Source organism: Ochotona curzoniae, unplaced genomic scaffold, assembly GCF_017591425.1.
Source record: "Ochotona curzoniae isolate NIBS_2020 unplaced genomic scaffold, NIBS_Ocur_1.0 contig_4105, whole genome shotgun sequence".
NCBI lineage: Eukaryota > Metazoa > Chordata > Mammalia > Lagomorpha > Ochotonidae > Ochotona > Ochotona curzoniae.
This window is the reverse complement of record NW_024466129.1, coordinates 4,153,487-4,181,177: the sequence shown is the minus strand read 5'-3', so window position 1 is coordinate 4,181,177 and position 27,691 is coordinate 4,153,487. Positions and strand designations below refer to the sequence as shown.

Below are 27,691 nucleotides of genomic sequence, written 5' to 3'. Positions count from 1 at the left end.
GTCGGCACCTAGGACAGGAGCCTTGGCACAGGACAGAGCAGTGGAGGAATTTGCACTTGGGTCGATACCAGAGGGCTGCCAGCTAGCAACAGAAGCTGTAGGGAATCCTGGACACAGAATCTTCTCATACGAGTCTCATGAGCCAGGATATTCTGCCCTGAGTTCTTGTTAAGTTCCAAAGGTGTGAGGGGTGCAGTGACCATCCAAAGCAAGAACAGGTCTTACGGACAGGGTGAGTGTGGGAAAAGACATAGCATGCGAGGCTTGGCTGAGGAAGGAGCCTGCAGTGCAGGGGCAAAGGAGATGGCCACCAAAGTGGGAAGGAGGGAGGTAGAATCCACAGAGCCTGGGATTTTCCTCACTGCCAGTACTGGGCTTCCTGAGGGTACTTCTATGTTATATAAGACTTAGTTCCCTCTGGAGAGGAAAGTGAGAGGGCCTTCGATGCATTCAGAATTTGTGATCTCTCCCCAGTCCGCTTTGCAGAAGACCAACCCACCCCCTCCCGCCGCCACCCAGGCTTGAAGCAACACTTCATAAAAGCCAGGTGAAGCCACCTGCTTGGGGGAAGGGAGAGTGGAGGAAGGCAGTCTCCGAGATGTACTTGCTGAGGCAGAACTCACAGGCAGGCGCTGTGTGGACGGTGGTTTCCCAGGAGCAGCCTCTGTGAGGGCGGGCGAGGAAACGTTTGGGCAGCAGACCGCAGTGACAAGAGAGCATTCAGTTGGCCTGTGATCTTTAGTAACTGTCCCAAACTGGGGTCAGGGAAGTGGGCCTTTGCTTCTCACATTGACCAGCCATTGGATGTGGGCTACCCTAAGAAGGAAGTCTGTATCAAGCAAAGGAACTTTCATCAGCTGAGAGCACTCCCAATGAGGGCCTTGGAGGAGGTGGGGTCCTTCAGCGGCTGTGCTCCTGGGGGTGCAGCATGCCTGGACCTAAAGGGGCTGTCTGAACAAGCACTGCAGTAGGGGAGACAGTGACAACTCTCATGTCCTCATCCCTTGTCTCCAAGGCCAGGCTCCGGAGGCATGGGAGCTCTTATCTCGAGCCTTGTGTCAATTGGTCTTACATTGAGTCGGTAAGATCCATGGGTCCAGGAGAATGTTGACAGAAGGTGGGGTGAGGGATTGTATAAATCCTGTTCTATGGTGAATAAGTCTGATTGAACTGAGATGTTAAGTATTACGTTGGAAGAAGTTCAGTACCACATGGGAGAATGTCCTGGTGAGAGCGGCCAGAGGTCTGCCAGTCATTTTGCAGAGAGGCTGAGCTTAGAGCTAGGCGGAGTGAATAGAGGATGTACTAACAGCTAAAGAAAGTTAGATTTACTTTGCTTTGTCCCTGGAAGGCAGACAGATCCAAGCATAGTGGTGACCAATGAGAAGGATGCAGCTTTTAATGCAAATTTTAAAAAATGTCATCTGCTTAAGCACCTGTAAAACAAGACACTGTCCTAGGAAGAAAGAGCAGCCATGACCTGGTTGCTGTCCAGGGTGGCCAGGGGCTCCCAGTCCTTTCAGGTGGCTGTGGGTTTTCATAGCAAGTTTAGTCTGTTTGCCCTGTGATCTTTTGACCTCATAAACTCCATTGTTTCCCTGGAAGCTGTGACCATCTTGACAGCTTTTCCAGAACCCTCTGGGAGGTCTTTGTGGGGTTGGACCCTCACCACCTTACAAGGTAATGATCACATTTCTAGATGGTTCTAATGGGGCCAAAGTCCTTCCATTTTCTTTTTCAGAGCAAAACTTTCTATCCAGTCACTTACACTGGAGAGAGAGGGGGCAGGGAGGGAGGGAAGGCGGGGGACGGAAGAGAGGGAGAGAGAAAGGGGAGGGAGAGAGAGTGAGAGACAGAATATCAGAAGCCAAATGTTGTGGAGCGGTACTTTCCAGCTCTGGCTTTCGCTGCTGTTGGTCCCCAGCAATTACTGAACCTTGGCTTTTGTTCCTGGCTGCTGCGCCAGTGGTGTGCAGGGAGAATAAAGCCCCACCTTGGAGAATGCTGAGCCTCCCAAGAAATGGCAAAGCACTCGCAACCGCTGTGCGCTGGAGGGCAGCTTCTGCCGCTGTCTCTTTGTCTGTCTTGCTTCTGGCTGGGCTGTTACAATCACTGAGCTTCCTGAAGCCTCCGTTTGCACTGGGCCTGACACTGTCTGTTAGACCCTGGCCAGATCATTCTGCATTAGGCACGTTCCCTCAGTAGCTCTCCCAGCAGCGGTCCTGTGTGGGAGTGCATTTGAGACAGTGGAGGATATACCAGGGGCTGCCACAGGGAGCTGAAAGCTTTGTTAGTCCAGGAAGTCCAAGGTCACAGTGAATACTTTCTGGGCTAAGATGTGAAAAATAGAAAATACCTTTTGAGCTGATAAGTGAGCTACCTTCAGAAAAAAAAAAAAAAAGCCTGTGTGGGGAAGTATCCCCAAACCCCAAAGCAGAAAAAAAAATCTGGAAAAGAACAAACAAAAAATCTGAAATTTAACTATATCTGTGAGCATTTTCATAGAGAAGATGAAGGTGTTAAGTACAGAATGAGTTAATTCGACCTAAGGGATTGAGCGGAATAGAAATGGTGTTTACAAATATACCAGGGAAAAGCTGTGTTTGGGAAAAATAAGCCCATAAATAAGTAAAGGGGATTGAAATCTGCTGCGAGTCTAACAAGACCCAGGCACTGAGCTGTTTTTCCCTGTCTCTTACATGAAAACTAATAAGGAAATGTAGTGAGTAGGATGGCTTGCAAGGGAAGACTGTAAAGGAGAGGCAGGAACGGGGTCCCAGTGGGAGTGCTGGGGACCATGCACAGGGTTCCCATACCTCCCTGGACAGCCCTGCCCTAAGCCCCGCATTCTGCCTCAGCCCGCACTGCTGGCCCTGCCCCTGTCCTGTCTGCACATTCTCTTCCCTGCAGTGGCAAACAAAGTGTCACACACCCGCAGGTGCTCTGCCTTCCCTCAGCTAGAAGCCCTTGCTGCCTTCACCGCAGCACTAGCCCCTGCTTCAAACACTCCTCCCTGTTTGCACATCTGGAGAAGTCAAACCTTCTGTCTTCCAGGCTCCCTACGCAGCCCTACCTCAGCCAGGGTCATGGTTGGTCCTGCTTCCCTTCAGCCTCTCACTGCACTTTCACAGCTGTCTCCTGACACAAATGCATGCCTGCATGAACGTCACTCAGCCAGACCACCAACTTCTGAAGATCCAGGCCTGGTCTTCGTATTCCACGTTCCTAATCTGTGTGTCACAGTAGGCCACAAAGGAGAGCAGTTGTTCTCCCACCAAGAATGTGCCATGAACTCTCTTTGGGTCTGTCAAAGCTTATCCAGGGGCCAGCATTGTGGTTCAGTGCCTGCGTGCCCCACTGGAGTGCGGGGTCAAGTCCTGACTTCACTTTCTGTGTATGCACCCGAGAGGCAGTGTGCCATACACCCCAGCACTTGGGTTCCTAACACCCGTGCGAAGACCCGGAGGGAGTTCCATGCGCCTGCTTCTTCAGCCTGGCCCAGGCCTTGCTATTGCAGTAATATGGGGAATGCATGAGCAGATGAAAGATCTCTCTCTATTTCTCTGAGTGTATGTGTGTGATACTCTTTCAAGCGGCTGAAAATAAATTAATAAACCTAAAAATAGTAACCAGAGCCTTGATGCCCAGCTGACCTACCAAATCAGAAACTCAACAGATAAACATTTCCCATGTGACTCTGGTAGCCACTAGATAGTTGAGACAACTCCCATAGTGGTTCTCAAAGCAGGATTGCCATCCCCTGAGAACTGGTGAGAGAAGTCAATTGTGCTGCCCTAGACTTCTTGCATAGCGCCTTCTGAGGGTGAGATCTCTACATTCCCACTCAAGTAGACCCTCCTGCAGCAGGTAAGGGGAGTGATTAGGGTGCATGCAAACGTTTAAGAATCATTACTCCTCCAGGCACATGCCAGTGACAGTTCTTAAGTCAGACCCTGGGAGCACTGGGCCTGACTTACCTGCCTCCCAGTCCTACCAGAAGGCAGCCGATTTTGGAGTCTCATTCTTTCTTGCTATTTCCCATTGGAATCAATGAGTTAAAATACTGCATGATTCCAAGTCTCTGTTGGTGGTCGGCATCTGAAGGGTACTGGCACTCATGTGGAAGCTGGAGCTGCAAGCTTGGAGTTCTGGTGAATTGAGAAAAGCCCCTTGATTTATTGAATTCTGTGTACTTAGGCCCCTCCCACATTTCTAGCCTGTCTTTTCCAGTTCCCTCCTGTCTATCTCCTAAAAGCTTTCCACAAAAGAGTCACAGGTCTTCATCTTTTTGCATCTTCTGAACTTAAATTAGCCAGCAGATAGACTTAACTCCAATATATTCAAGTGGAGCTCCTAATTCAAATGTTTGCCTTCTTTTCATTCCTTGGCACCATGATAGGGGCTATCACCCCCACCTGGAACTCTCCCCCAGCCTCACATCTGATCCATCTTTCAGTTCCGAGTCCCATCAGCATACATGCAGAACCCATTTCCCCTGTCACACTGTTCCCTTCACAGGTGAGGAACAGAACAGCCCCCAGGCCATATAAAACCTACTAAATCATACGATCTGGACCTGCCAAGGCAATCATAGGGGGGATTCAAAATTCGGGATATCTATAACAAGTTACTTTGTAAGCCGATGATTTTTGTACGGCTAGGGAATGGTGGCATAAATACCCACAGGACTGTTGGCAGAAAATAAAGGTTCCCTACCCCTGCTACCTTCTTATGTCTCAGGGAGATCACTCCCTTAGTTGGCTGACCATTCTTGTAGCAGTCCTTCAGCAATGTTCTACTGCCTTTCAGTATGAAGTTTCAACTTGTGTTTGCATGCAAGCATTTCATATGTGAGCTTGTGTGCAGGTGCTGAGGCTCTAGGCAAATGGAGCCTCCCTTACTGACTCTGCAGGACTAATTGCAAGGCTTAGCATTTCTCTACAGTGAAATAACTGATTTTTGTCCAACCAACTAATATATATCCTTCCAAATTGGGTTTCCTACAGCACCTCCACACCTCAAATACTCCTCCACTGAGTATGTTTTGCAAAAGTAGGAGCTTTCTGGGGTGTCCGCAGCAAAGTGTCGCAGGCTGGACGGATTTAAGCATCATAACTGTCCTGCCTTGCTGGTCTAAAGGCTGAAAGTCTGACACTCCCTGAGGCCTGGGAATCTAAGGGAGGTTTGTTCCTTGCCTGTTCCAGCCTCTGTTGGTGTGTTGATGCATTCCTCCCCCCTGCCTTGACAGTGCATGTGTGTCCGGGTCTTCTCAGGACCATCTTCTTGTAAGGATGCTATTCCTATCTGGGCTCATCCAAACACAGGAAGACTAACAACTTGAGCAAGTGTTTTCTGAAGGACACAGCGCAACCCAGCTCATCATGTGCAAGTAATAATCTGCTGGTTTATCTACTTCTTTCATCAAGTTTCAGGTCCTTGAGGAGAAAGACTGAGCCTGGCTTCGTTCCCTCAGTACTTACTGTGGTGTCTGATCCATTGTAAATGCCTAATAATGATTTCCCGATGGCATAAATAAAGAAGCACTTATGTAAATTCTCTTTCTAGCTGATCTTCCATTTTATCAGTATTTTTAAACTCTTCCCTGTTTTAGGTTATGACAGCAAGGTTACTTCTTAATGTCAGTATTGTCCTGGAAGTATCCTACCTTTCAGCTTTGAAGCTGAAGTTATTCCCAGGCTCTGTGAGTTCTACATGCGCCATTCCGTCTCTCTGCAAGTCCCTCCCTTTGACCTCCTTTTCTTAACATCATTTCCCTTCTGGATTCTTTGACTCTGCCATGAGCCCAGACTGTCTGGCAATTCCTAAAATATGCTCATACTCACCTCAAATTCTCTATTCCTTTCATCTTTGGCCAGCCTTGCTTGGCTTATCCCAGTCCTTGCAATGACTTTCTGCTTCCTTCTCTGCTACAACTGCAGCCAGCAAGAGCCAATGAAAATCCTAGCCACCGGTGACATATATTCATTAGGAAAAACTGCACCTAGAACCCGCAGCAGCAACAGTGCCATCTTCTCACTCACTTTTTGTCATGTGTCCAAAACCCTTTCTCTCTCAAGTACTCAGTTCTGTCCTGGCCCCTCACTCTTGCCCCTTTAACTCCAGGTCTCACTTAATTAAATCAAAATCATGTGGCATGAGATCATAACTTTCCTCTTTTTTTAAAAAATTATTTATTTATGTTGCAAGAGTTGCAGATAGATAGATAGAGAGAGAGAGATTCTCTAAGGTGTCCATCATAGAGCAATGACAATGAAGGGGGGATTTCAAATACCCTGATTTAATTTGGAAATGACATACATGGGTGGAAATATTTCACTGTATTCCATAAATTCGTACTATTATTGTTATTCAAAGGTTTTTTATGGTCTTAATATGTAAGTAAATAAAATAGACTAACCAAAAAAAAAAAAAAAAGATTTAACAAGAAGGAGCAGATTAACTGGAAACTTAGGACCTGGTGCCTCTGAAATCAACTTGAGCTCTTATTGGTTGAATCACAGGAGAGCAAAACAGATTTCTATATCTTGGGCATAAAGAGGGCTCATGGGGGGAGGAAAAACCCAGCCACCACAGCTCTGTTATAGCAAATAAAAAAGGGTATGGATATCACAGTAGGTAGGGGCTTGGTCCTATAAAAGTCTTGATGGCCTGGATATGAACTGATGGCTGGGTAGTGATGTGTTGCCCCCAGCTCAGCACTTAACACCAAATACATAGTATAACCATTTCATTTCTTGCCTGTCTAATACTGCTAATTCTTAACACACACAGTCATCCTCTGGAACTGTTGGTTTCTGTTCACAATGAAGTCATTTATTTGATCCTTACTAGCTCAGTTTTTATATAAAAGATTTGTGCACTTTAATGATAGAGCAACAGTGGGAGAGAGAGAAAGAGAGAGGCAAGGTAGAGGGAGACCGAGAGAGACGGACAGAGAGAGACACACAGAGAGAAAGACGGAGAGAGAGATATCTTCCATCTGATGGTTCACTCCCTAAATGGCTCCAGCAGCCAGGGCTGCAGCAGTCTGAAGTCAGGAAGCAGGAAATGCATCCTGGTCTTTCATATCGATGGCAAGGGCCCATCATTTCACTGTCTTCTCAGATGTGTTATCAAGAGAGTGAGTGAGTCTGTGGCATATTCATTGGGACTAAAACTGGCACGCTGGTGTAGAATGTTGGTGTCACAAATGGCAGTTTAGCTCATTGCACTATGTAGCTTAAAAATTTGTGGTCGCTTTAAGCTATTCTCCAGCCTCTGCTTTAAAAAGTCATCGAGCGATTCTGGTGAAGGGTGCGCCTTCACCAAAGCCACATCCACCTGGTAGATCCAGACACTAATTACTGCTTTTCCTCTGATTGCCAAAGCCCACTTCACTGGCCTCTTAGCCTTTTGGTTATTTATATATCATTATCCAGCTTTACCTAAGAAAAATCTTCATATTATCTCCTGTCTCCTCAAAACCCATCTGTAGATCCCCATACACCACCAAAGCATAGATTCAATTTCAGGTACCATGGTGCCTCTGTTACTATTCTCTTCTGTGCATTTCTTAAATTTCTGATGAAATGGATCCTTCATTGTTGCTGATCCACAGGTCTCTGTCTCTGTCCACCTTGCCCCTTCTGCATCATCCAATGTCCAGCCTCGCCATTCCTTCCAAGTTTGTAATAAAGAAGCTCTCCCTGGGTCAGCCTTTCCCACAACCCTTCCGTTTGGATATGATCTCTTCATCCTCTGGTCCGCCTCCCATTTCACTTGGAATGTCTCCCATCCATGCCCTCCTCCACTCAGCTCCCTTGCAGCTTAGTGTCCCCCTTTCGTGTTCTCTGACGTTTGTGGTGATAGGAGTTCTCCCACCACATAGCAAGGGCTCTGGCATCACAGAATATCCGCCTTGGGACCTGGGTCCACCTTGCATTAGCTGTGAGACCTTGACTAATGTCACTTAAGTTTTCCAAAGTGCACTTTCCCCATCTATTAAATGGCACCAATTCACAACACTGTGTTTCGGGAGTTTAATAGGAAGCAAAATGATTTGTGTAAACCACTTGCTGAGTACCACTAACTGTACAACAAATAATGGCTTTATTTTTCAATAATAATAATAATAAAAGACCAGCTAAATGTTATGGCCTGTCTACCTAACATTTTTGTTTAATTGGTCCAGGATCTTGGAAGGGGATGAGACCTTTGTGTGTTCTAAAGGCTCTGGCTCATCAAAGTGCATGATAAATTCTTGAAGAATGAATTGGTACATTCATGTGGTCCTTAATGGCAGAAAATGTGTATTAATCATTTCTGTGTTCAACAAAATGTTTGTTACATGGCAACTGGTTAATTAATATTTTTCAAGTAAATAAATAAATGAAACATTTTGATAAGTGAATTAACAGTACAACTTGTAAATATACTTGGATGTTGAATTGAAGCAAATCAGTACATATAGGGAGATAAAGCTCTCTATGTACTAAGCACAGCGTCTGGATGGAAAATAAATTCTTCTGTGCTTTATTTCTATGGCCCATTTCCCCTGACCAAGAGACTGTAAGGCACTGTGTCTTCTGTAGTTATCCTCTGCACCTTATCCTTCACCCTCTGTCATGTCAGTGCCGTTTACTCTCCCACTTTCTCCCTGAGATGTAGTGTGTGTGCCTGGGGTGGAGAAGGAGGCCCAGGTCTCCTCCATTCTTGGCACAGGGGAGCAACAGGAATCCATAAAATGTACTGGGGTGAATCTGCAGATGCATTGCCGAGCTCCCACCATTTGGGAATGGAGATGGGTGTCATGGACACACAGCAGGTGTGCCTTTGGGCAGAAGAAGAGACTAACAAGCTTTCAAAAGGACTGAACTAGAGACCCTGGTTATATTAGTCTGGAAACAAAATCAGCACAGCAATTAGGCGAGGACTCCAGAGAGAAATGGACTGGAAGGGGGCGGGCAGGAGAGAGAAAGAAGGAAACTTACCTTCAGAAAGTGACACCTGTGTTTCTGCTGTTGCCTTGAAACTACATTTGTTCATTCATTTAATCATCCTGCCAGGAACAGCTACTAACATCGCCATTTCATAGGAAGGAAAAGGAGGCTTGCAAAGGTGACAGTGATTTAGCTGTGTCAGTTTCACTCAGCCAGCAAAGAACTCCAGTCCAGTCTGTGGCTGCAGAGCCCACCCACAGAAACAGAGGTACAGGGAGAGATTCCAGTGGATGAGCCTGGGCCCACGAGGGACCTGCAAGGGACCGTGCCCTCAGCCAACTCTGTTCCGATGACTGCTTTCAGGGTGTGCTGCAGAACACGAGGCTAGGAAAACACTCCGAACTCTCACCAAGTGTTTGAACTCCAAACTTCTAAAAGAAATACTGCAGAACTGTCAACTTGTGACAGTTTGTGAGTATGCGTGTGTTTGTGTGTAGTTGGGTGCATAGCACGATGCATGGTTGTGTGAGTAGGGGACCCATCTGTACCTGGGAATATATTTATAAATGTAGAACAATCTCGACTCTATATAATACTATTATAATGGAAATGGGATGCTGATCCACTGAAATAAAAATGACTGACAGTTTCTAAAAATAAATATACATCTTATGTAATTGTAATGAGTTTGGGATATTTTGATTCATCAATAAAGGGGACAGAAAGGATTTCAATATACTTATGCTCTTGTTATTATTTAGGATTTTAAAAAATAGATTCTGATGAATTCTTAGGCTAGATTGAGATTTCTATTTTCATGGCTGTGATAGTGTACCAATAACCAAAGATGATCAAGGATCTGAAATATATTTATACATGCTTTGTTCAACGTTGTAAGCTCTGTGTGGATATTTTGCTTCCTGATTCCAATTTTACATATGAAGAGATGGAGGCTTGTGGTACTCTTATTTGCTTAAGGTCATGGGAGAAGAATTAAGTTGAACTGGCTCCATCCGTACATCTCATTGCCAGTAAGCTGCCAAAGAGTTAGCTAGGACAACAGCATGCTAGTCAGGAACATAAATTGCTCATGCCTAATTACTGGAAGGGCCCAAGTAATAGGCTCAGGGCAGACAAGTGGGTGGATGTGGAATGTAAGCTTTGAATTTGATCAGCTCTCTTTTCTTAATTAGGTAGGAATTACTTCATTAACTGGGGGTGAGGATGGAATAGGAGAATAGAGGGGCAAGGGAAATGTATTTGATCAGCAGACAGTATACAGGACTGAGTTTAGCGGTCAAGGTTTTAAAATCAGACCATTTCTGTCTGGTTCCAAGTGCATTTATTTGTGCAAACACAGAATGAAGCTCCAGGGTTGTTGTGTTTTGCAAGTGTCAGAGTGTTCCAGACAAGTATAAACCAGCAGTGGAGGGGCATGGTTGTTGAGGTCATACTGTGGGTGACTTCTACAGTAATGGGCGAAAGAATGTAAGTTAAAGGAAGTGGAAAGAGAGTTGTGAAGTGGGTGAGGATCAAGAGAACTGTGGCAGGAAGGATGAATTTTACATCACAGTATGATAGAAATTGTTGTGGCATTGAGAGTGAACTGGGGAGGTGGCAGACACTGGATGGGTATTGGGTTATGGGATATAAGGTCAAGTGTGGGGCCTGGCGCGGTGGAGCAAGTGGTTAGGGTCCTCACCTTGCACGCCCGGGATCCCATATGGGCGCCAGTTCCACCCGGGCAGCCCCGCTTCCCATCCAGCTCCCTGCCTGTGGCCCAGGAAAGCAGTCGAGGACAGCCCAAAGCTTTGGGACCCTGCACCCACGTGGGAGACCCGGAAGAGGCTCCTGGCTTCGGACCGGCATAGTATCGGCCGTTGCGCTCACTTGGGGAGTGAATCATCGGACGGAAGATCTTCCTCTCTGTCTCTCCTCTCTGTATATCCGCCTTTCCAATAAAAATAATAATAAAAATGATTCTTTAAAAAAAAAGATCAAGTGTGGTTTATAGATGTTGGTAACCTCAGGTGTGGATATGGCAGCAAGAAGGTGAGTGGGTTGGGTATGGAAAACAGCTTAGTGGCTGCTTAGATCACCAGAAATGGATGAGACTCATTGGAAGGAACAGTGATGCAGGCCCCGATGGGTGGAAGAGGATGGGAGCAGAAGGGTGCTGGATGACTGTTCCCCACGGTGCTGGGCGAACCATGTTTGACAACATGCAGAGATGACAGCCCAAGCTTGCAGCATCCATAAGCAGTGGAGCCAGTTTTAAACCTTCTCAGTTTGAGAAGTTACTTTGGTAGTTACTGATGATTGTTATTTATTTATTTATTTTGGTATAGGTAATTCTAAAAAGCATTTGTGTACCTATTCAAGTATTTAATTTTCTTGACGAGAAGTAGATATCATGAGTTTCTAAAATATGCCATGATCATATTGATTTATTTTTAAATGCCATGTTAAAAACATATTTTCTATTCACCCATTGGGAATGTTAGTTATAATGAATAATAGTTAATATCTGCTGGGCTTATTCTGCACATCATACGCTGTGCTAAGTATAGACATGCTCATTTAGCCACTCCGGGTGCTATTTTATCCTCGTGTTATTTCATCCACTAAAACCTTCCCAAACTGGTTAAGTGTAATGACCTGTGGCTGCCTTGCTGCGTTTGCATAAATGAATGCCAATGGAGTCCATGCTGAATGGTTTTAGTTGAAATCCCTCATCACCAACCTCAAGTGGGCTCTGAATATAGCGCAGTGTCAAACACTTAACATCTCTAGATATCACTTTATTCCCATTTTATAGATGAAAAATATCAAATGACTTCTCTGAGATCAGGTAGCTAAATGACAGCCTCATCCAGGACTTAAATCTAGGTGTCTCCAAGCTTTGGCCTCACTTGTCATGTACTTGACCTCTTCTGAGCCCCCCTGCTATACAATGCTACTGCACTAGACACTGAGGACACAGCCATCATGGCGACGAGGGTCTTTATATCTAGTTAAGGGATAATAATAATCAGGGGTTTATTGTATTAACCACAGTTACAATCTCTACAAAGGAAAGCACGTGATGTCATGCAGCAATATAACCAAGGAATAAAATATCATCTTGTTTCTAGGGGCAGACTCCTGTAAATTTTTTAAATATTTGTATTTATCTGTTTGAGAGCAAGAGACATGCCCCGACACAGAAAAAAAATAAAATAAAAATACTGAAAAGGGAAGGAGAGAAACAGAGAGAGAAGGAGGCAGATAGACACTGAGTCATCATCTGTTGCTTGGCTCTCCCGAAACCTGCAACCTGCCTAGGCTGGGCTCAGCTGAACCCAGGTGCATGAACCCTAATCTGCAACACAGGTGGCACTGAGTCAGTGCCTGCTGCAAAGTGTGCCATGGGAAGAAATTGGCTGCAGGAGTCAGAGGAGGGGATAGGACCCAGAGGTTCTGACAGGAAGCATGGGTCACTTAACACTGTCCCGAACATCCAACTCAGGAAGTACTTTTTAAATTAGACTTCAAGAATAGTATCATTCACTCAGATAAATGGGGGCAGGGACATTTCAGGTAAATAAATAATATCTGTAAAATGTCTCCAAGCTGTAAACCATCCTTTATAAATTCGAACGTTATTATCCACCATTATCTCTATTAACTAACTTCGAGTGAGTAAGGCCAGAGATTAATCAGATCATCTTGGGATTAGTCATACCATTTTGGGATTAGTCATTCCAGGTACTTTTCCCCCAGAACTGATACTCGTTGTGAATACAGAAACATTTAATAATTGACCTCTTTTATTATTAGGACAAATTGAGGCATCAATGAATTCAGCTGATTATGTAGCTAGAAAAAGCCATTCTTGCCATTTTTCTTCCTACTCCTGTTTAGTGCTGCTTTTCAAACCACCTTTCTCCAGAAGCACCATTTAAATGAATCCATGATCTCTTTGTTTCATTGATCTCCTCTTGCAAATGTGTCTGCCTAGTTAAGGAAAAAAAAAAATATTTACTAAAAAAAAGAAAAAAAGAAAAAACCTCTCATATACCATATGAGGTATGATCCTATACTGAGACCTCAAAGAATTGTGAGTAGCTAGGATGAAACTTCAGAAACCAAGCTTCTGCCAGGAGCTTAGTTTATGTACATCGGGGACAGGCTTGAAAGCATGCCCTTTCATTTAATTACGGCCCAATTATTTCCATTTGGAAAATGCTACCTTCAGTGACAGGTGAAAGACTGTGTGAGCTCAGAAAAGACTCTTATTTTCTGAAATCTCATCATGAAATATCTTGTCCTTCATTGCAACCAGCTGAAACATTTGCTCTATACTAAACTGTATGTACATACAAGCATATATAAATACAAATATATACTTTCTCTTACTCTTTTATACCACCTTTTTATATCAATCTCTCTCATCTATGGATCTATCTATGCTCACGTTTATTTTAGCTCTATCATTCTATCATCTGTTTCTGCCTCTCTCCCTCAATCATCTATACATTGACTTCTGTTTCTCCTCTGAAGTGGTATCCCACAACCAATGGCTTCTGAGCTCTGTTTCCGGCTGCCACCACTAGACAGACAACTGAAGCTAGGACTTCATCAAACAGCAGCTCTTAAAGGATCCATGTCTGGAGTTGAAGCAGTTTCTCTTTGCCCGGAGGAAGCCGTTAGACACGGAACACTGGGTGAGACTGACCATGTGGCATTTACACACACTCAGTTGGGTCTAGGATACATAAAAGAAACCTTCAAGCGCCCACGATGAAGGTCATGCAGCAGATCAAAGCCACAGCCAGCTTGTGGCCCAACATACCACTGAGTCTAATGAAAAAGCCCTAAAATCTCTGATATATCCTGGGCAAGAGGAGCGAGAGCTGTGGGAAGAAGCTGAAACCTTGGAAGTTGGCAGTGCTTAGAGAAGACTCCAAAAGATTATGGAAAGTGTGTGAGCTAGAAGAGAAAAGGCAAAGCAGTTAAAACACAGTCCATAGTTCTTAGCCTGCCCAGTTGGCATGTGTGCACTCCTGGTTACTGCTGTATTTCCTTTCAGTGGCATGCTGACCACGATGGTGCTCTCTTTTGAGCCAAAGAACCCAAGAAGGCTCTCAAACTCGAAGTAGTTTGCGATGTGCCTGAATGGAGACCATCAGTAACTGGCTACATAGGAGGCCACTGCCTTCAGGGTTTTGATCTTTCAGAATGAAAACCTTAACTAATGAACAAGTTAAAAAAAAAAAAGCTTTGCTCTGGCTTCTGATTGTGCTAATTATCCTAGGCTAATAAGATGCACCTATGCTGCCCACTGCAAAACAGAGAATGTTGCAAGCCATGTGTGCAAGGGAAGACAGACTGAAGGCTGTTTTGGGGGATACATTTCAACCTCTGGTCCTGTATCTTGTCTGTTATGTTCATGGGCTCCTGATTGGCTTACCAGCCTTTTCCCAAAGCTCATATTGATCTATCTGCTCAGGGAAGCTACTGGCCCCTGGAAAACACAGCACTCTGACCACCACAGGTCGTCAGGAGCTAAGGCAGGAATTCTCACTTTAGTTGCCACTCATGCCTTTCCCCTGCTCTAGCCTTGGAAACCAAATGGGAGATAACAGCTGCTTAACTGCCTCTCCTGATGTCAGTCCAGGGCACTCTTTTCACCCATGATATGTCCAACAGTAGATGAGGACTGTCTGCTCTGTGTTCTGTGTGGATACGAGCTGCACCTGTTCCAAGGCTGTCTCACCCACAGCAGGTTGGTGGCTTGGAGTGTAGCACACCGTTTGAGAAACAGCAGAGAGTAGAGACTGACAGAGGCCTTTAGTCAGTGCTTTCAGGCCTCTCAGGGGCCACTTCAGCCTAAGCCTAGGCTGTCATGATGAACCTCTCTGCTGAGGCCAACTCAGTTTTCTCATTTTGGCTTGTACCCAAAGAGCCCTGATTTGGAACCCTTTCTTTATCAGTTTTGCCTCAGAGAGGTCAGCTTCAAAGTGTTCCCAGAGCTTTTAAGGCTGTTTCTTCATTACTTTGTCCCTGCCTTTTCTGGGTGGCCTCCTGTGGCCTCTCTACTCATGTGAACCAAGCTTTCTTTATGATTGCTCCATGCACCCGGCCTTACCCACCCTGAGCATGGGTAATCTGCTACCAGCCATTACCACTCAGTTAATCCATCTCTCTTTCCTTTCAACAGACTCTTCAGTTTGTCCGGCCTATATGCTTTCCTTCAAAAAGACTAGATGTCTTTGAAGGCAAGAATCACCTCATTCTAATTCCTGTTGCTCAGGATCACAGTCCACACACCGCAGACTTCCATCAATATTTACTAAGTGAGCAAACTCAAGAATTCCCATCTCTCAGCGAGATCAACCCTAACTAGTGGGGAGAAACTAAATTAATTCCTTTTCTACCTTTGCTGTGCAGTTTCAACTCCCTGACTTCTTCCACTGCTCACAACAAGCTTGTCCCCTCACTTGAATGTTGCGCTATGGAGCGGTAGTGGGATCAGAGGGGCAAAAGGCATCAGTCTCCCCATACTCAGTGTGAGCTGAAGCTTAATGCTGCACCGAGTTCACGCACCCGAAGACATGATAGTTCCTCTATAGATACCTTGGAATCACTCTGTATCATAGAATTTATGCATGATCCAGGCAATTAGAAAATCTAACTGATTGAGTAGATGCTTCTGTGCACTCACTAAGCGCCAGGCATTGTTCTGAGCCCTTTAATTACATTAACAAGTGGAATGGCATTATTAACATCAGCTTCATGCTATAGATAAGGACATTGGACACAGGATGACTGTGGCACATTTCCAAGGTGAAGAAACATACCTGCTTGTGTGCTTCGCAGAGGTGGCTAAGATGCAGTCTGAAATAGGGAGCTTTACTGCAGCGTCCATGCCAACTTTAGGGGGAAAAAAAAGATTTATTTACTTTCAAGACACAGAGAGAGAGACCGGCAGAAGAGAGGAGAGAGAGATCTTCATCCTGATGGACTCCTCAAACAGCTGCAGCAGCTGGGGCTGGGCCAAGCTGTAGCCAGGAGCCTGGAACTTCACTGGGTCTCCCACATGGGTGTTAGAGCTCACTTGGGCCTTCTTTCTTTTCATTCCCAGACACAGTATTCAGGATTTGGATTATCAGAAATGGAGCAGCCAATCATCAAATCAGTGACCAAGGGATGCTAAATGTGAGAGGTGAAGACTTAACAGGCTGCATCACAATGCCCACCTCTCCCCCACGTCCTGAGGCCTTGGCTGTGACCAGGACAGGGTCTATGTGCCACATCTGTGCCCTTCAAATCTGTAATGAATTTCATAATTTCCATGTCTCTCAAGAGGAGATCATAGTTCAGACCTATCTTACCCAGAACGTGAGGGTATGTGCTTAACAAATGTTTCCAAACTCATCGATTCATTAGCCATGGCCTGAATACAGGTTTATTTGTGTCATTCTGTGCAGTTAATTGTCCACATTGCAATCCATGCAGTTCCAAGACTTGGCTTGTCAAATATATTTTCACACAGCCTAGGAAACATGCCAAGAATTAACTCTAATTACATATTGTACTAGTTTTCAGTACTAGGGATGACTGAAAGGCAAATGTGTGTTACTTAAAATTATTAAACTTGCTTGTAAATAAATGTTATTCTGCCCCCACAAAAAGAGGCACAATTGTATCTCCTTCTTGGTTAATTGCTCTTTCTCTGTGTGTAGAATCATAGGAATCTTGTCTTTTCTTGAATTAATATATATTTTTTAGCTCTCCATAAACCATCACTTACTATTCAGCAGGAAAGAATCAGATCCAAATGCTACTCTCTGTAGGATTATCTACCATGAGCAGAACAAATGTAGAAAAACATCTAGGAGGGAGTTGTTCGTTTGATGCAAGGATTATTCATAGTACAGTGTTGGGGTAGTTTTTAGAGCCAATTCTTATTTCCTAAGAGTGGATCTAATTTGAATCCCATGAATAAAGTGTTTATAAATAGCAAGCATAAAAAATGAACATATCCATCTCAGCTTCTTTCCTCTGTTATTTAATAGCTGCCCTCAAAACTGTTAGCTTTGCCGAGCAGTTAACTGATTAGCGGATGAATTAAACCAGTGGTTCTATAAGTTCTTACATGATATTTTATAACAAATGTTGATTAACTTTTTCATTATGATTAGATGAAATCCGTAAATAATAACATTTATGTGCACATTCAACACAAAATATAATACCTTAATAGCAATTAATGAATAAAATTAATTTATAATGATAAAATAGCAATTTTAACATACAAACGTTCTGTGACAATAAAATGAATGGTAAGGTTGGCAGGCGCTTGCATCCAACCTAGGTATGCTAATGTAGTATATAGCAACAGGTAATATAAATGTATTATGTTTGCAAGAGCAAGGCAGACTGATACAGTTCTGCTGTACTGTACTGTTAATCTAATATATATATACTCTTCTCAACTTACATAGCAATTGTATGCATAGAAAATCAATCCTGCATTTAAACGGTACAAGCCATTTGTGCTTAAAGGTAAATGAAGTTAGCATCGAGACTCAATCCATTATCAGGTGTTCTCTGCTCATGTGAAGACCACCATGACATATAAAGCTTGTACATGTAGGAAAATTTTTGTTGTGCAGAATTTTTCTGAGTTCTGTGCTAGGCTAGCCATCTTAGCTCTGTCTTCTCAACACCAATAATGCCCACCAATCTCTGTGTTGTTTAAGAGAAACCTTATATATTTTCCCAAATGCTCACATTGGGCATTGCCCTTGCATTGAGACCCATTCAGTTAACTTTTACTATTAGAGTTAACCCCAAGTAGTCACGTGATCTATTCTTCTGACATTTTATAGTATGTATAAAACAAAGGGATAACTATAACAAAATCCTCAATAATTAAGTTTGTTATGAAACTGCCATCAGAAAAAGGACTAAGTATATCCAGTGTTCACAATAGTTTAGGACCAATGCAAGACCTGGACTTCACCATATCACACTTGAGTGACGAAACAACTTTGGCCATGCCCTCTATCTAGACTAATGAAGCAAGAGCTTTGTTCATTTTTACATATATGACAAAACATAGGTGTTCAGTAAGAAGACATGAAATTGGGAATCACGTGAAAGCAGTTTCAATGATTTCTGTTTGAGTGGTGCCACTAAAATGTTAGACAATACCCATGACCCATCAAAGACGCAGGAAAAGGAATACATTGGAGATCATCTTTGAGCCGTGGCCCTTGGTCCACAAGTTTACTTAATCTTTACAACAGTCCATTGTTGATTCTTTTATTACAAATAAGAAAATAAAGCTCAACGAACAATAATCCACTGAAGGTGAGATCATGGGCTCAACAGCAGAGCAACGTTTGAACAGCAAAGTTTCTGGTTGCAAAAAGCTTTCTCTTTTCCAAGAAATCACACTACTCTTCTTTCTTAAATGGGACAAAGTCAGCTTACTGTAAATCTATGTCCAAAGGACTGTAAATTAGGAATCTGTGAGGTCCAACTTAATATAATTTTACCTTATGTGACCCTTACCTGTAATTCTAATAATTGTGTCTATTAAAGCCCACTTTTCTAGCGGTTCAGTGATTTTCACTTTGATACAGTTCTTGGTCAGGTTCCAGGATTCAATGTCAAGTCCGAGCTGACACTTAGTGAGCTTCTTAAGAACAGGGCACTGTCCTCTTCCGCTGCAGGTCTCTACAGCCTAGCCATCGTGTCAGACACAAATTAGGTATTTAGCCAGTGTTTGTTGAGTGGACTTTAACGAATGATGTTTCTCCTTTTAGGCCTTGGCCTTACACAATATTTCAGCGAGGCTTTGACCTGGTTTTGGGAGAGCAGCCCTCTGATAAAATATTCAGGTAAGTGGTTGACTAGGGACTCACTTCTGAATGTGTGTGAGGCCAGCATCCCACTTCCCATGAACCTCCTTCTCTTAGTGGTCAAATGTGAAATGGAGAGCATTTTTAGTAGTTCCAGTCACCTGGTAGCAGAAGTACTAGCTCCTGAATCCTGTCCAGTGACAGCGTGGAGGGCTTGGAAGTTAGACAGATTTTGTTCGGGTCTTGGTTCCCTCTTTGTCAGCTCTGTGAACATCACTGGTATACCAAGCTGTGGAGCATCTAGTTTCTTTGTTAATCAAAATTGCATTATATACCTGGATGGTTTGTTGTGAGGGTCGTATATTGTAACACAGGCAAAATTCCTGGCAAGAAAACTGGCCCAGAGCAGGCAATGCCAATTTGTGTTTCACTATTTTGTATCTAATTTACTGCCTCAAAGAGTCTTGAGTTTTGCAAAACAAATATCTCTCATCCCTGTCTTCCCATTTTTCTAAAATTGACATTGCGTTTTTGTTTATATATGGCTTATGATACATATGCAAACCTCCTGATCATATGTGATGCTTCCAGTTCCTGTGAAACTTACACATACATACCTGTGGACAGCATGTGTTAGAAAGTTCCTGGGGGCATGCACCATGACATAGTGGGTAAAGCTGCCACTCATGTTGCCAACATCATGTGTAGGCTGGTTCAAGTTGGTTCAAGTTCCAGCTGCTCCACTTCCAATTAAGTTCCCTGCCTATGTGCCTAGGAAAGCAGCAGAGAATGACCCAAGTGCTTGGTCCCCTGCACCCATATGAGAGACTCAGAAGGATCTCCTGGCTCCATGAGTACAAATTGGCCCAGCTCTGACTATTATAGCAAGTTGGAGAGTGAAAGATCTTTGTCTCTTTTCTCCCCACCCCCCTCTTTGACTCTGACTTCCAAATGTATAAATCAATTAAATAAAAATCCTTCAAAGAAAGAAAGAATTTGGGTGCCACTCATGACCTAGTGGATTTTCGTACATAAAGTTTAATTCATTCTAGTTGGAACATCCATTTATATCCAAACTAAGATCTTATCATCCATTGATTTTGTCAGTGTGCTTGTCACTTAACATACACTTGCTCAGTACTTACTAAGTGCCAGAGAGTGTGCTTGGCCTGGAAAGATGGCTGTGAAGACTTAGAGAGTCCTGCACAAGTGGCTGATGCCAGCGAGTGGATTCTGCTGTCCCAAGTCCTGGCTGGAGAAGAGAGCAGCAGGAGAGAAGCGAATGCTGGCTTCCTTTTGTTGGCTTCCCACAGTTCACTGAGACTTACACACTACCAGCTTTCACACCTCTTGCTCAGACTTGCCAGTGCCATTCATTCCTGGCCTAGGTGTTAATTGTTGCTTCTGCCCTTTGCCCATTGGAACTCACCCTTCTGCAAAGCTGGACCACGGCAGAGTTCTCCTAAGGCATGCTTCTATCCGTAGTGAAGGTTTCTAGAGCCATTGCTCAGAAGGTCCTCACTGGCCCTTTTCTCTCTTCAGCGGCTCCTCAGAAGGCTGGGCCATCTTAGTGGCAGTGACTGCAGGCTGTTTTTGAGAAATGCTGCTAGTAGATATATCAGCTATATCCCTGGGATTGTAACTTTGACATTGATATTTCCCAACAATAATATGTTATTTGGCTAACGTTTTCTCCCTTTTTTCCTACTGCTAGTCTTCTCAGGATTGTTGAAAACAGTGATTTGGGGAACTTGATAAAGTTTAGTTAGCATGGATAAGTTACCTACTACCTGAAAGTCACAAATGAGTATTTTCAAAGACAAGGACTTTGAGGACTGGACCTCCCTCCAAACTGAGTTTCCATCCCCACAAATATTACTTTTTTGCTCAAATTACCAACAGGATATGACTTCCCATGCCTACATGGAGATCCATTATGTATTTTGCTTTTTGAGATAGAATCTCATGGAGGAAAATGGATTAATCAGTAAATATTTAATTATTTTGGTTCTTAGATGACAATGAATAGTCTTTCAAATTAAAGAAATAGGTCACAATCTGCATAATTTAGGTACAAAGGACTTTCATAGAAATCAGTCTGAAATTGACTAAACCACATACTACTAGCCGCTCTGGAAAGTTCTATGATCTAGGCAGTGGTAATATTGTCTATTTACTTGCTACTCAGTTTATTCAAGTGTTGCAGCCCACTTCACTTTTCCCTGAACTAGGAATAAAATCTAAACTTTGGGATTCTAATCTTTCTGTCAGTGAATATCATCGTGTAACTCTTTAAGTAATTAGCTCTTGTTCTGTGAACTTTCCGTCATTAATCCAATCTTTTAACTGACTGATCAATTGGCTTCAGCGACTTGAGTGCAAACAACATTTGTTTAGACCCTTTCCTATTCTTCTAATATAAATGACACCATTTTCATGATAAAGACCAAGTCTCATCTTAACGCAGAATCTGCTTAATACTAGCTGTCGAGGGACTGTTTTAAATGCTGTGAGTCAAACAAATATGACCAAGATAGTCCCAGGCTTCAAGAATTGATTGTCTCATCCAGAAGGTGGTCAGCATCCCCAGCCTTCCCGGGAATGCTCGATGCACTTTTCTGTCAGCAGACCCCATCTAACTGAGACCTCCTAGAAGGGGGTTAGTCAGGCATGAAAGCGCAATAGTACATCTAGCCTGTAGCTTGGTTGGCACTTGAACAATCCAGTACATCAGTTTATGAAGACTTCCTCCCTCCAGATGTCTATGATATGGCACCAGTAATATTTAGTTGCCCATTATTTCTTTCATTCTTAGTTTTAATTTGCCCACTTGCTTTCCTAATGGTTTTCTTTGGCGTAGGGGCATCAGCCTAGAGAGCATTGCGTATTTAATGTCCAGCATTAAACAGAGTACACCTTTAGTAGACATCTACAGAAAAGCATTTCAGATTTGAAGTCAGACAAGGAAGAGAACCGAGTGCTCCCCCAACCTTAATCTGCAGTCCCAGGAAGCTTGGACAGGGTTCATGCTGTACTCACAGGCTCTGTGAGGATGCTGACCTGCTTACCAAGAGTCTGCTTGTCAAGCACAGGCCAGCCGTTGTTTCCAGTTTGTTACTTCCCATAGTGGCTCGGAAGAGGATCCCTTAATTCTGCTAAACCCCATGATGACAGGAATTGGTGATGACTGGTTTTCTTTCTCAGAGAAATTCCTCCCGAGTGTGCACCTGCATCCCTGGGAACAAGAATTCCTCTTGAAACGGTGTACTCTGGGAAAGGGTGAAGATGCCATGTCAACAGCCATTTGTCAGTTTCCCAGTCTAGTCTACACCAAGCTGGGGTGAGAGCCCAGGTTTCCTCTGCCCAGCACTCAATGGTGAGCATTTGCTTCAGAAAAGAAATTCCAAGCTCCAGTTCAGCAGCAACAGGCAGTGTCCAGCAGGGCCATCAATGGCACTGGTCATCACCAGCTGGTGTGACACAAGGCCCAGCTTTGGAAAACAATCCAAATGCTCTCCCAACTTCTCCTGGGTGGTTTTCCAAGTCTCTGCTGCCAAATCCGCAGGAGTGAGGGACAGATGAGATTTCAGGACACAGCTTTTCTCTGACAGTTTGTTCTATATTTGGTTTTTGGAGTTACTCAGTAGATTTTGCAGATGAAAGAAAATTTTAGAATTTCATAGGCATGAGCCAGCATGGCCGGGAAGCTGCTGTGCTCCACAGAGAATCAGACCACCTCCTCTTTCTCATGTATCAGGGGTGACCTTGGAGAAGTTACCATCCTTTCAAAAATATGAACTCATGATTTGGCAAAATGAAGCCAAATTACCCACCTGAGAGGGCAATCCCGCTGAGTATCTGACCCTTGAGAGTTTACAGTCAAGGTCAGACTCACCCAACTCTTGACTTTGCTGCCAGACATTGAGAGAACTCCATAGCTTTTCTTGTGACTTGCTGCATGGTCTGCCAGAAACTGCTCTGCACTGGAGAACGACCTCACAGTATCAGACTCAGACCACCTGAATCATGAAATCCATTCAAACCTACACCCTGCCTCCCACGCGGGGGAATCTTCACTGCTATGTCTGTCAGTGTGAACATTGACATTGTGACCCAGAAGGCTGTACAAGCTAAGGAACCTAGCAAAGTCTCCTCAATGGCCGGCCTACAAACATTTATTGAGTAATCTCTCGGGGCCAGAAATTGTGTTGAGCTGAGGAGATACTAAGATGACAAAGTGCTGTTTGCTATCATCCCGGAGAGAGCGTTCTTGGTAGTTACGTGCACATGAGGAGACAGGTGCGGTTCAATGACTCAGGGACAGCCACACAGTGTGTGTAAGGTGCACCAAGGAGAGTCATCCGCTTAGCTTCAGCGTTGATGGTGAACGTCCTATGGGTTTTGTCCAAGCATGGCTTGAAAGTATCCTTGGAAGGATGGCTCTTTGGAACGGGTGGGGCTTTAACTGAACATTAAAATGGGTGAAATTAAGGCCAAAAAAAAAAAAGGACAAAGAAAATTCAGAAAGATGGGATAGTAAGAGAAAAGACAATTAGGTGAGATGATTAAATGAATTTAGGATAATTTTTAGATGATTTCAGATTTCTACTCATATGAGGAGAATGTACGAAGTTGGATATGGAGGATCAGAAGTTGAAGACATAGAGGAAGTGATGCTTTTGAGGTTTGAGTTTCGTTCTGGAAGCATGGGGTTCTGTTAAAAAGTTTAAATTTGGAAGATGTGTGATTTGATTTTCTCCTAGGAATTAACTGTGGTACAAAGGAAAAAGGGAAATGAGCACGGTTGTCTCCCCCTCCCCCCCCCAAAAAAACGAATTATGAGAATCCTATTAGAACTCTCCAAAAGGCTATAACAGTCAAGACTGGCCCCAAACCAGGAATTCCATGCAATTTTCCCACAAGAGTGTCAAGGACCTACGCACTTGGGCTATCTTCTGCTGTTTTGCTAGGCAAATTAGCAGGGGCTGTGTCAAAGACAGAGTAACCATAACCCAAACTGGAACTGTAATATGGCATGCCAGCATCACAGGCAGAGTTCTAACCTGCTGTGCTCAATGCAGGGATTTCTTTTGTCCCCAAGTAATGATTTACTTCACGCACTGCAGGCTGCTCCCTGCAGACCTGGCTCCACTTATTGCCTCACACCCCTGAAGATTTGAGTCTCCCCTTAAGCAAAAAGCATCTCTAAGGTGCTTCATACAAAGTTCAGTCCAATCAATCAAAAAAGAAGGAAATAAAGAGTCAGCTTGCCAATGGGAAAGAAAGCCAGCAAATTCTGATCACACCCCCACTTGACCAAACTCAGAGTGTATGTTTCCTAGGGAATACATGCACTTAAAGCTAGCACCTGCCTTTCCTCTTTCACTTTCTCTTGTGACTGGGCTGCCCTGTAACTCAGATGCCACACTCTATGGGTCTCCTTGCCAGCATTCTGGAGGGGTCATCATTTGGGTATCCTAGTGTCCCAAGCAAGGAGGACTTGTGGGTTATGAGAGAGGAGGGAGCTGGGTTCTGAAATGACACTTTGTGACCAGAATGCTGATGAAGCTACTGCCAAATTTGCTTAATTGTATGCATCCTTGCATTGTTCCTCCCTCCATATTAAGTTGGGAGAGGACTTCAAGCTGCAACATCTCACCCACACTGGCTTTTATCCTTAGACTGTTTTTTTGAGTATGAACACAGAGCATTTGAAATGCCTTTGAAATGAAATGAATGAATAAATAAACAAGTAATGTCTCTTGGTTTCCTTAAATTCTCTCTCGAAATGCTGATTGATTCATTTATGTTTCTTTGTTTAGCCCTTGCTGTAAGAACAATAGGTGCACACACTCCACACTCCACACTCCACACACACACACACACACACACACACACCCCACCCTCCCTGCATCCCTGCAAAGGTTAGCACCCTCAGTTAGAGAATAAACACGAACGTATTCATTTGTTCAATCCTTCCTTTCTCCTCTCTGGAGGCCGTGGTTTCAGTCATTGCTCTTTGAGAAGAGTCAGGCTTTCTGGCTTTCCTTTCCTTGTAAGGGCTCTTTCCGACAACCAGAGAGACTATGGCTGCCACTGTGGGTGTGCAGCCTGCAGAACACGGACAGTGGGAGGCTGGCATTTCTCTTCAATTAAAATGATTCCAATTATATCTGACTTAAGACAGGGGAAACCCAGCTTCCAGTCTGAAGAAAGCTGAAACTTGCTTTTTATGACTTGATCAAACCACTTTTAATACCTGGCGTGTGGGTGCACAATCAGCCCGGCAGCTGTCTGCTCATGTCAGCGGCAGTGGGCCTGTTGCCGCCCTCGGACTCATTTGTCTCATCCATAAAATGGCAATTAGCAGTAGGAGAACGGTGAGCAATGGGAGACCCCCAGCCATGGGGAGAAGCAAAGGAATGGTAGATCCGCTAGTCCGGGACTCCAGCCCTGACCACCTGCTGTTGGCTCACGTTGCAGATTCACCTACACGCTCGGGGAGGGTATGTGGCTGCCCCTCAGCAAGAGCTTTGTGATCCCTCCAGCTGAACTGGCCATCAACCCATCGGCTAAGTGTAAGACGGACATGACCGTGATGGAAGATGCCGTGGAGGTCAGGTGAGTCTGGCTTCTGGGAGGTCGGGGTGGGGAGACTTGCATTGAAACTCTAGATGCTGGGACAGAGGTCATACCCAGCTGACGAGGGAGTGGCAGGTTGCCTTCCAACTCTTCAGAGCTGGTGCCAGGATCTGCTCTTTATCTGGGTCAGAATTGCATGCCCCAAGGCCTGTTCTCTGGAATAAGACATAAAATGAGAGTTGGTGAGCACTTCCCACATGCACTAAGGACTGACAGACAATAAAATATGAATTCCCTTGTTCCAGTTTAGTCCTCCCTTTTTGACCAGATGTTACAGCCTTGGCTCACGTCCCAGATGTGGAGGTTGCCCATAACTTGCTAGTTGAAAGTGGGGAGTGTAGTTGTTCTTCAGCTTTTAGATGTGAGAGCAAATCACGCTGCAGCTGACCAATGGGAGCAAGGGACATGTGTTGCTCTGGCCACGCCCCCGCTCCTTTCTACCTCTCACGTTGGTTTCTCTCCACAGAGAAGAGCTGATGACGTCATCCTCCTTTGACAGCCTGGAAGTTCTTTTAGATTCCTTTGGGCCAGTGCGTGATTGCAGCAAAGACAATGGGGGCTGCAGTAAGAATTTCCGCTGCATTTCAGATCGGAAGTTGGACTCTACTGGCTGCGTGGTAAGTCAGCCATGTCAGGCCAGTAATTCTTATTGACGATGGTGGAGAAAGAAGATTTGATGTGAAACATAATGCAAATGAAAAGATGCTGGGATCCTCACCATTTTCTCTTGATAGGACTGAGAAGTTCATCACCAGCTAAGTAAACACAAAGTACTATGAATCACCTATCATGTGTACTACAACTCACCAAGGGGAAGTTCATGAATTATAGAACATAAATATATCTCAAATTTTGCAGGATAGGGAGGACTCTAAGAACAAACAAATTGCTTAGTAGTTAGTATGACATAGACTTTAAATGCAGTAGGAAATTTTAGGGAAAGCTCACTTAAAGCTAGTGATAAACGAAGCAAGGTATTTGCAGATTGACAGAGAAAGATGTAAGTAGAAATGTGTCTGCTTTGAGACCACAGCAGTTGCTCTTGCTTCCTTAAGGGTGGGTCTTATTGAATACTCATGGTGTGGATTTTGATGCACATGCATGGTGCTAGTAACTCACAAGACTACCTGGGTTCATGTGGACTGACATGAAGAGTAGATGATTACGAAGAAGATTGCCTTGAACCATAAGGTAAATGGAGGCAGGGCTGAGGAAGCCCTCTGCTGTGGATGTTCTATGGCGGCCATTCCCATACCCATCAAAATTACGAAATATTCCAGATCTCCACAGAGAGGAGAGGGAAGGGGCTGGAGCAGGAGCTCAGGAAAGCCGCACAGAGGGAGCACAGAGGAAGGGCAAGTCATTCGCTGAGAATGCAGGGGTGCAGTACAGGGGGATGGGCCATGGACATTCAGCTCTGGGCCGTCGTGGTGCCAGACTTGCTTCCACCTGTAATGTCTGTGCCATGTGCAAGCCCAGTGCACGTACTGAGCTGATTACACTCTTTGTGCTCCCTCTTTTCCCTGCCCTTAGAGAACCTCAGTCTGAGCTCCTGTTCAATCTGAGGAGCTGTTTGCCATCAGATGGACTTGCACCTGGGTCCCAGTGTGAAGTTCTTTCAGCCCCAGGGTCTTTGCAGACTTTTATTGATTAGGCTGTCATTGACAGGAGTCTGATTTACCTTAGAAGTGAGAGAAAAGGAAGATGACAATAGAAAAAGGGAACTGAGGGGGCAGATAGAAGGAGAACCTGGCAGGTGCATCATAAAAAGGGGAGAGGAGAAACAAGGGGATTGCAAGGACAATAGCCAGAAAAGCACCCTTTAGGAAATTTCTTCCAAGGATCACCAGGAGTAAGCTGATGTTCCACACTGCTCCTCCTTTTGCTGGATCCACTGTCACACTGGGCTTAAGCAATGAGCTCCTTGAATGGGTCCCCCAGGAGCGCCAAGCTATTTTTCTTGTAAACTATTCAGTCTGCATGCCTTCATCTAGATTTCAGCATTTCATTCTTCATTGCTCTCTAGGGTCTTTCTAATACTAAAGCCTTCACTGTGTGCATTTGCACACGTCTCCCTCCTGAACTACCCTCCGTAACCCACTCCCTCCTCAGTCTAACTATGCATCATAGATGCACAGGATAGAAATTCCGCCTCTTGCCCTCTTCTCTGCCCTTTCCCAAGCCCCTCCAATTCTGCCTGTCAGACACTGCCGTTCGGTGATCCTAGCCCCTTTAGCTTGGCATCTAGCTGTGCTG

General features: G+C 44.3%; 1 protein-coding gene across 3 annotated transcripts in view; it reads left to right on the top strand.

Moving 5' to 3' along the window:
* The window catches only part of ASTN1 (astrotactin 1), a 295,645-nt gene that overhangs the window by 175,150 nt on the left and 92,804 nt on the right, over positions 1–27,691 (top strand). For all 3 annotated transcript variants that reach the window (XM_040984224.1, XM_040984223.1, XM_040984222.1), the window contains exons 9-11: positions 18,758–18,832; positions 25,277–25,414; positions 25,902–26,052. In XM_040984224.1, the coding sequence (XP_040840158.1) occupies positions 18,758–18,832; positions 25,277–25,414; positions 25,902–26,052 (364 nt within the window). The remainder of the gene's footprint in view (positions 1–18,757; positions 18,833–25,276; positions 25,415–25,901; positions 26,053–27,691) is intronic.